Source organism: Humulus lupulus, chromosome 5 (genome assembly GCF_963169125.1).
Source record: "Humulus lupulus chromosome 5, drHumLupu1.1, whole genome shotgun sequence".
NCBI lineage: Eukaryota > Viridiplantae > Streptophyta > Magnoliopsida > Rosales > Cannabaceae > Humulus > Humulus lupulus.
Window position 1 is genome coordinate 96095307 of NC_084797.1, and position 9249 is coordinate 96104555.

General features: G+C 37.5%; 1 protein-coding gene across 1 annotated transcript; it reads left to right on the forward strand.

The window, feature by feature from the left end:
• The first annotated feature begins 3901 nt into the window (after positions 1-3901).
• On the forward strand, positions 3902-5233 carry LOC133779312 (uncharacterized). Its single transcript, XM_062219288.1, has 4 exons — positions 3902-4179; positions 4288-4357; positions 4460-4845; positions 4963-5233. The coding sequence occupies exons 1-4, from the start codon at positions 3902-3904 to the stop codon at positions 5231-5233; spliced, it is 1005 nt and encodes a 334-aa protein (XP_062075272.1).
• Positions 5234-9249: the final 4016 nt, after the last annotated feature.

The following is a 9249-nucleotide window of genomic DNA, read 5'->3' on the forward strand; positions in this document are numbered from 1 at the left end:
GATTGACCATGTCAAAAATGGATTTCTATTCTTTTATTGATAATAAAATGAGATTACAAAGAAATCGAGTTTTAATTAGGGTATAAAACCCCACCATACACAAGGCTCATCGAAATTTTAATAAAAAAAAAAAGATTTAACAACTTGGTAAAATCTTATGTTCCATGATCTGGATGCTTGCTTAAGCCAATAAATGGAACTTTGTTGGAACGTGTTTTCTGTTTATGTCATATATATGTGTATCATTATATGATTATGTGAGTTATATTATAATATGACTAGATATGCATATTTAGGTATATTAATTATGCATGTGGGTATGTTTCTTATCAGAAGGGCAATTTTTATAATTGAGCCCATTATGGGTATATTTGGAGTATATGTGATGTATGTGTGAGACCAAATTATTATGTGGACATATTTGGGTTACTCGACACGAGGCGATCCTAGAGAGCAAGTTAGCGGGAAAGTCACAACACGACCAATACTCGACTCAGGATGAGTCAAGGGGTATTTTGGGTATTTAGTACAAAACCAGGATATTGGGCAATAGTAATAAATATCTGAGGATATATTCTGAGTTAGCAAGATTAGGAGGGAATTTTCGGGATTTTGACCATTTTACCCTCGGGGACATTTTTGGTACCCCGAGCGTTGGGATTTGCTTAAGGTTACTTGAACTCTAAGTAACCTGACATAAATAGAAAACACGTTCAACTTTCTCGTTCTCTCTCCTATTCTCTTATTTTTTGCTCGTTACCGTTATCGAAGGAAACTCGAGTTTTAGATGCCTTATCTGCCTGCCTTATTATGTTAGATAACTTATTCACATTATTCCCAATGAGTAATATATCATCTACATATAAAACTAGAAAGACCACTTTGTCCTTATCAATTTCCTTGTATACACAAGGCTCGTCGACTGTTTGATCATAAACATAAGATTTAACAGCTTTGTAAAATTTTATCTTCCATGATCTAGACGCTTGCTTAAGTTCATAAATGGTCCTTTATAGTTTTCAAACCTTTTCCTCTTTGCCTTGTTCTATGAAACCCTCTGTTTGTACCATAAAGATACTTTCATCAAGGCGGCCATTTAGAAAAGTCGTTTTGACGTTCATTTTCTAAATCTCAGAGTAAAAATTATTCTCAATGGATAAGAGGATCCAGATTGGCTTTAGCATGGCCACAGGAGAAAATGTTTCTTCATAATCCACACCTTCTTTCTCTGTGTAGCCTTTAGCTACTAGCCTCACTTTGAATGTCTCTAATTTCCCATCAACTTCTCTCTATCTCTTGTGTATCCATTTGCACCCAATGGGTTTTACATCTTGGGGCGGATCTACAAGTTCCCGAAACTAAGTTGGAGTACATCGACTCCATCTCGAGTTTCATAGCTTCAAGCCATTGTTCTTTATCAGGATCATTCATCGCTTGACCAATAGTCAACAAGTCGCCAACATTGTCATTAGATATTGCGACTTGTGCTTCTATGGATCCAATGTAACGAACTGGTCGTCTTACAACCCTCCCACTATGACAGACTACTGTAGTATTCTGGTTTGAAATTTTGGTCTGTTCTATTCCAACTTCTGTAGTCGGTTGTGGTGTGATTTTATCACCAAGTAACTCCTCAAGTACAACTGTTGACCCTTGATTTGGTCAACGACATAGAGTTAAATAAACGACAAAGAACAAAAAGGAAATCAAGAAGAGAATCAAATGGAAAGAAAGTGACACAAGCGATTTATAGTAGTTCAGCCCCAACTAGGTGGTAATGACCTACGTCCACTTTAGTGTTCTTTTTGATATTGAATCCCAATACTGTGATCAAAGAACTAGGGTTGTTGAGTTTCACCAGTCTTAGGAGAATTACAATTTCGAAGGATAATCACACTATTCTTTTCTCTCTGAATCCAAAAATAAAAAATTCCTCCAAAAGTCCCTCTCCTTGAGCCCTCTCATTCTTATTTATAGGCTCAAGAGGGTTACATGGGCTGATGGGCCTTAATTACAATTAAGATCAGCGTATCAAGGTCATAAAAATAAATATAATGAATGTAATTATTACAAGATTGCATATCTCAAAGGAAGTAAATGGAAGTATGCGACCAGACTGGTCGCACCTAACCGCGAGACTTGATGAATCAATAATTATCTGGTCGATGATCGAACAGGATCCCTTCACTCAGAACTACCACGTGCCAACCATGTGTAAGAAATTCTTGCCACATCATCAGGAGCCATTTTTAGGTAAACAATAACCTTACATCGAGGTTTGAAGTCCCTCATATAGTCTTCTACCAGAAAAGTAGCAATTGTCGATACAAATATTTTCTTTTCTCTCGGACTATAGAAGTAACCTCCTCTAGTACCTCTGGGATATCCAACAAATAATCATACTTCAGATCTAGGTTCCTGTTGGAAAACCAATCAGAGCACACAGTGAAAAACTTTGCGTGGTGGGGCCGTTGTTGTTTTATTTTTATGAAACATCACAACAACAACATACAAAATTTTTCAATAATCACATAAACAATTTATATGACCAAGAAAACAATCCAGAAATATTATCATACATTACTATTAATCATGCAACAAATATATATAAATATACAATATATTTATATATACAACATATATATACGAAATATCCAGAACATGAACTTTTACCTCTTGAAGCCTATTAAGTGTCCTTGAATCTTTTTGTATTTTTATCGATCTTCCTATCAAAGCTTTGAGTACTCAAACCAGGATCTTCCGGAGTGGTCTCTCCACCTCAAGATGTGTGTGGGCACATAAAGTACATGAGTTTATATTTTAGGAATCACAAGTATTTCTCAACACATGAGAACTTGTATTAAGGTCGGAGAATGGCTAGAATAAAGAAGAAGAAATCAAGAGAGTTTTTGTCTGACAAAAGCTCTGAGAACTATTCTAAATTTTCTCTGTATTGTTGTGTGTTTCTATCTTGTGTCTCTTGTTTATTTCTTCTTCTTCTATATCATATATATAGAGATTTATGTTACCTTATTATTCCTAATAATAATAGTAATATAAAATATTATAATAATGATGATAGGATTAGATTTTAGGTAAAAGTCTAACTTACAATATTTGGAAAACTATTTTTCAAATTATTAAATAAATAAAATAAAACTACACACATACAATATCTGTATAGTGGTACACGCATGACACGGTCCTTGGACTGTGTCAGGCGTGTACTGCTATTCCCTTTTCAGGGATTTTGCATTTTTATTTTATTAAATTATTTAACTAAATCAATCTCCCACAAAATAAGGCGTTAATCTTTTTAAGGAAAAGATGACAACCATATTTCAAAATTTAAATTCTAAATTCAAATTCAAAATTCTAAATTCAAATTGATGATCATCATTATCATCATCTTTTAAACTTCAATAAATCAAAAATTATTTTTGACTTACCAATTTTATTTTCTCCCACTCAAATAAAATAATTAATTTAAAAAATTGAATTTATTTATTTATATATATTAAATTAAAAAAATTATATATTTAAATTAATAAATATATTTTCAAAATTAAATATTAATTCTAAATTAATTATTCAACCTCAATTATCATATAATTGCATACTTGACCAAAAGAACAAAATTGTTCTCCAATTCCCAAATTACTGTTATACCCTTGTATCAACTCTGACCTTAATATGGTGTTGATAGAGCTAGCCAGGGGACCTATGAACCTATAATATCAAGCTCCAATAAATATTATATTATTAATAAAAGCTCTTTGATTGAATAATCATATTTATTGAGTGGGACTTCCTTGAAGAGATGTTGAGAGCATTTAGGTTCCTTGATAAGTTCATTCAGCTCATTATGATTTGTGTGTGAACACCTAGGTACTTTATAATGATGAATGGTGCTATGCATGGATACTTTAAAGCTAACAGGGGCCTTAGACAAGGAGACCCAATGTCTCCTCTGTTATTTGTTCTGGGCATGGAGTACTTGACCCGTCTTATGAGGAAAGTAGGGAAGAAAGAAGATTTTATCTATCATGACAGATGTGCCACTCTTGAACTAAATCATCCATGTTTTGCTGATGATGTTTTGTTATTCTGCCATGGAGATTTTAAGTCTATTTACCTCTTACTGCAAGGACTTAAGCTTTTTTCTCAATCATCAGGATTGTAGCCAAATTAAACTAAATCAGCAATATATTGTTGTGGAATGGATTCAAGGGATGTTTAAAGGGTCCTTGCTGTTTCAGGTTTTTGTAAAATTGACCTGCCCTTTAGGTACCTTGGTATACGAATTTGTTCAACAAAAATATCAGCTTTAGAGTGTGATCTATTGTTGGATAAAATGGTTCTTTGAATCAAAACTTGGAGCTCCAGGAACTTATCTTTTGATGGGAGAGTTACTTTGATCAACTCGGTATTGATTACCATTCATTCTTATTGGTCTCAGATTATGCTTCTGCCTAAGAGAATCCTTCAGAAAGTAAACTCCATTTGTAGAGCCTATTTGTGGAAAGGTGCATCTGATTATCATGGCCTGGGTTATGTGGCTTGGGAATCACTTTGTAAACTAAAAAAAGAGGGAGGCTTGGGATTTCAGAATGTGATAGAATGGAATATTGAAGCAATAGGGAAATACGTATGGGTTGTTGCAGCAAAGAAAGATAATCTCTGGATTAAATGGGTTCATCATGTATATTTGGGAGTAGCTGATTGGTGGAGCTTTGAAGTTCCATTGTCGAGTAGCTGGTACTGGAAGCAAATTGTGGCTGTTAAAAACATGTTTAAACGGTGCATAGATACTCAAAAGTTCTCAACTGAGATGTATCAGATAAAGTAAGGATATAAGGTGCCTTGTCCTGTGCTTGACTCAGTCTATTGGCAATATGTAGTATGGGACCGACTAGCTATCCCTAGATACAAAGTTATTTTTTGGTTGGTTATGATGGGAAGGTTGCAAACTCGAGAGAGATTGAAGAGACTCAAGATTTGTAAAGAAGCAGATTGTGTGGTCTCTGGAGCTGATATTGAAACTATACAGCATATATACTTTGATTGTTTGTATAGTAGTAGGGTGTTACAAGAACTTAAGACATTGTTACACTGGAATACTTCAGCTACTTCTTTAAAAGGTTTAATAAGAAGTCTCAGCCGTAGCAGTCATATTCGATTCAAGAAGAGAGTATTTGCAGTCACAATCGCTGCTATGGTGTATCAGATCTGATCAAATAGAAATGAAACTTTGTTGAATTACAGATGTAAGCAAGTAGAACTAATTGTACAGTATATTAAATCTGAGGTTAAATATAGGATCACAATGGTTTTGACTAGGAAATTAACACATATAGAAAATAATTGGTTTGATCATTTGTGAAGTGAATGTACTTGTATAGATCTTAATCAGGCCAATTGGTGCTGGATAGTTTGGATCAATAGTTGAAGTTAATATACACTTTCTGATTTACCAAAAAAAATAATCATATTTATTAATCTAATGATTACTCCACTAAAAATATGAGATTGAACTTTTGATAATTATAGTCATATAATTACTGAGTACTTTATAAAGAATAAAGTGTCCATTGATATAATCATTACATACATCGTTAATTCTCTATTAATGGTTCTTAAATGAAAGGGAATAAAATTTTCGTTTTACCCCTCTAGTTGTATCTTGTTCCTAGAGTACCATTGACTTTACCAGTGAAGGTTGGTCACAACAAGTTTGCGACGTGAGCACTCATAATCTTTTCAGTTCCAAAAGTCAACCCAATAGTGAACCATTATTCAATCTATAAGAAGGTATAGACTCCATATCTCTTAAACTACGTCCCCAGCCATATACATCATTGACTCCCCAAAATAATTGTTCTTAGCCTGATCATTCTGACAAACCTTAACGCATGAATCAAAGGATCAGATGACATAGATATGAGTTCATAGTAACCTCAGGATTAAGATCATCGTGTATATGATCATCGTTTGATGTGTTTGATTAATACTATGAAAGGGTGTTTAAACAAGTATTACCAAATCACATCTGGACTAGTTCTACATACTCTCAGCATGCAAAATACCTCCACTAAAGTGTCTTGCTACACTAGTAACCCGGATATAGGTCACATGTATTCATAATACTAGTGGACCGTACTATCAGTAATTAATCTAAAGATTCCATAACGTTATTTTACTACGAACTATTTAAGTTTTTTTATCTTAATCTCGATCCTCCCATACCAATATGAGATTAATACCACATAGATAAACTTTGGAATTTTAAAATATTCACATAATATTATCATATAATATCGGACATAGTCTATATATCTATAATAATTCATTTCAATTATTGATTTCATTTAAAACATTTTTTAACTACAATTGCTTTAAAGACACTATTCCCAACAGTTCCAACTTCACGGTCTTAGCTTTTAGCCAATGTGTTGTACATCCCCATATATGCACATGCCTCAGACTAGGTTTGCAACCTATCCACAATTATGAGGGTGTCTTAGCTACAAACTTAGATGGAACTAGGTTTAATATGTATGCAGATATTTGTAAAGAATATCCCCAAAATGATAGGGGCAACGATGAGTAACTGAACATTGATCTCACCATGTCCAACAAAGTTCTATTCCTCCTTTCTACAGCACAGTTTTGTTGCGGAGTACCTGGTGCAGTCAGTTGTGAAACAATTCCATGCTCTATATCAAGAAATCTTCGAATTCCTTATCAAGTTATTACCCACCTCAATCTGATCTTAACATTTTAAGGGTTTTTCCTAACTGATTTTCAACTTCAGCTCAGAACTGTTTGAACTTGTTAAGGGTTTCTAATTTCTTTTGCATCAGGTATACGTAACCGTATCTTGAGTAGTCATCAATGAAGGTGACATAATACTCATTACCACCTCGAGTTTGTACATTCATTGGATCACAAGCATCTATGTTAATTTACTCGAGAAGTTCTTTGGCTCCAACACCTTTAGAGGAGAAAGATGTTTTGGTAATTTTTCCTTCTAAACAAGTTTGCGAACTAGTAAAGTTCCAACCTTTAACTCACTTTGTTTATCCATAAATCAGTTGCAAATGACGTGGCAAGGATTTTTGACACATGGCAGACACGTAGTAGAGATACGGCTTGCCTATCTACCAGCATTATTTCTGCACGACGAGATCAAATTTTGTGTACGACCAGCCTGGTCGTATGTTCGTTCATTTATGTAAAAATCTGTACAGTTGTGATGATATCCGAGAATATCTCTTCATTATGACCTGCAGATCTCATCATTAAGGATAGATATTATTTCCTAATTCATGTAACTCTTCCTGAGCCTATAAATATACAAGAGATAGCTCAAGGAAGGGGATCGATCGATCTTTTATGCTTAGAGAATTATATTACTATTATCCATCACTGTATTGTTTTCTTCCTCTAAGGTCTGTGAAACTCAGGAACCCTTGTTCTTTGATCACACCTTGGGAGTTCAATATTAATAATAGTATCAAGTGGACATAGGTCATTACCAATTACTAGGACCGAACCACTATAAATCCCTGTGTTCTTTATCTTTCCATTAGATTATTTTCAAGCTCTATATCGTTTTCCTGTCATTTCCTAGACTCCGTGTCGTTGACCAAAAGTAGGGTCAATATTCTGGTGCTTTCATTGAGAGCCTTGAATCCGAGAAAAACTAATGGCAAAGACTACCAAGAAAACTGGACAAGCTGCTGTCGCTCCATCCCAGCCTCCTCCACAAAACATGGCTGAAGACGAACCTCATTTGGAGTTCGATGAGGAGGAAGTAGACTTTGAGGCCCTGAAGACAACACTTGGGGTGTTGCAAGATGAATTGGCCGCTCTGAGGGCCAATAAAGAGAGTGCCGCCGAGATAATGGCATCACAGTAGAGAGAGATAGAGCGCTAGCGCCAAGAGCTGAGCGAGAGACAGGAGGATATGGACCGTTGTCAGAGGGATGACATGGCAGCCCTCGAAGCAGCCCTCCAATTGGCTAGGAATCAGGCTGTGCCTGCCTCGCAGCCTGACCAACCTCCAAACGAGCCACCTCAAAGAGGTCCCAATCCTAGCCCTCTGCTCCAGCCTACAAGCCCTAATATGCTGGAGCAGCCACCAATGCCTCAGGATGATGTCCCACCTAGGGACCCTGAGACGCAGCCTCTATCCCAGGCTAGTCGAGGAGATCCCCCGCGTACCAGGCAGAATAGGGTCGGGCAACAGCCCTAAAGTCCTAGACGCCCAGGGGCTGAAGAGCCGCACCCACCCAGCAGGGGGCAATGTCCTTCTACCAACAGGCGGAATTCAGAGACAGGCTCTGTGGTCAGGGGCCCTCCATGGCATGATAATGCACGAGGACCCACCGACCAGCGCAAGCCTCCCCCTAACACTCGGGAAGTTCCAGCCCAAGGAGGCAACAGAGGAAACAGTTGGTCCCACCATAGCCAGTCAAGGTCCAGAGATGGCCATGGCTATAATGAGGCCGACTCAGGTAGAGGGAATGCTGGTCAGAGAAACGAGGAGAGAGGTGGAGGCAGAAGCCCACCACCTAGAGAAAACCGACAAGCAGGACATAATGCTGGGGGGGCAGCCCAGACAAAACAACGTCATTAGCCGGCTCGGAGCCAGCGAGCAGCGGCGAAGAAACAACAACTTGAGGGATGTACTCAACGACTGCCGAGAAAGGCACGATGAGTACATTCCCCCAGCACCAGAGGCCCCAGCAATTCCTGAAGACATTCAAGCTCAAATCGATGCCCTGAACCAGGTTGTACAGCAGCTGGTCGGGGGGCGGACATCGCATATCGAGTACGATCGGAGGAGAGGTACCCCTTTCATCCAAAGGATTGTTGTGGCAGAAAACCCCAGTAAGTTCAAGATGCCGACCTTGCCAAACTTTGACGGGTACGGAGACCCAATATCTCATGTAAACAAATTTGAGCTACAAATGGACATTCAGAAAGTCTCTGAAGATGCTCGCTGCAGGATCTTCCCAGCGACCCTTTCTGATGCCGCTCAGGAGTGGTTCTTAAGTTCCTTTCTGAATGTATAATATCCTGGGAAATGTTCATGAAGGAGTTTTACGGGCAGTTCTATGCGGGTCGTGTGCACCCCACTGAGGCAAACCAACTGGTCGAGATACGCCAGAAAAAGGGAGAGCCTTTGAAGGAATATGTTCAGCGCTTCATGCGAGCCGCAGCAGGAGCCAAGATTGTGGGCGA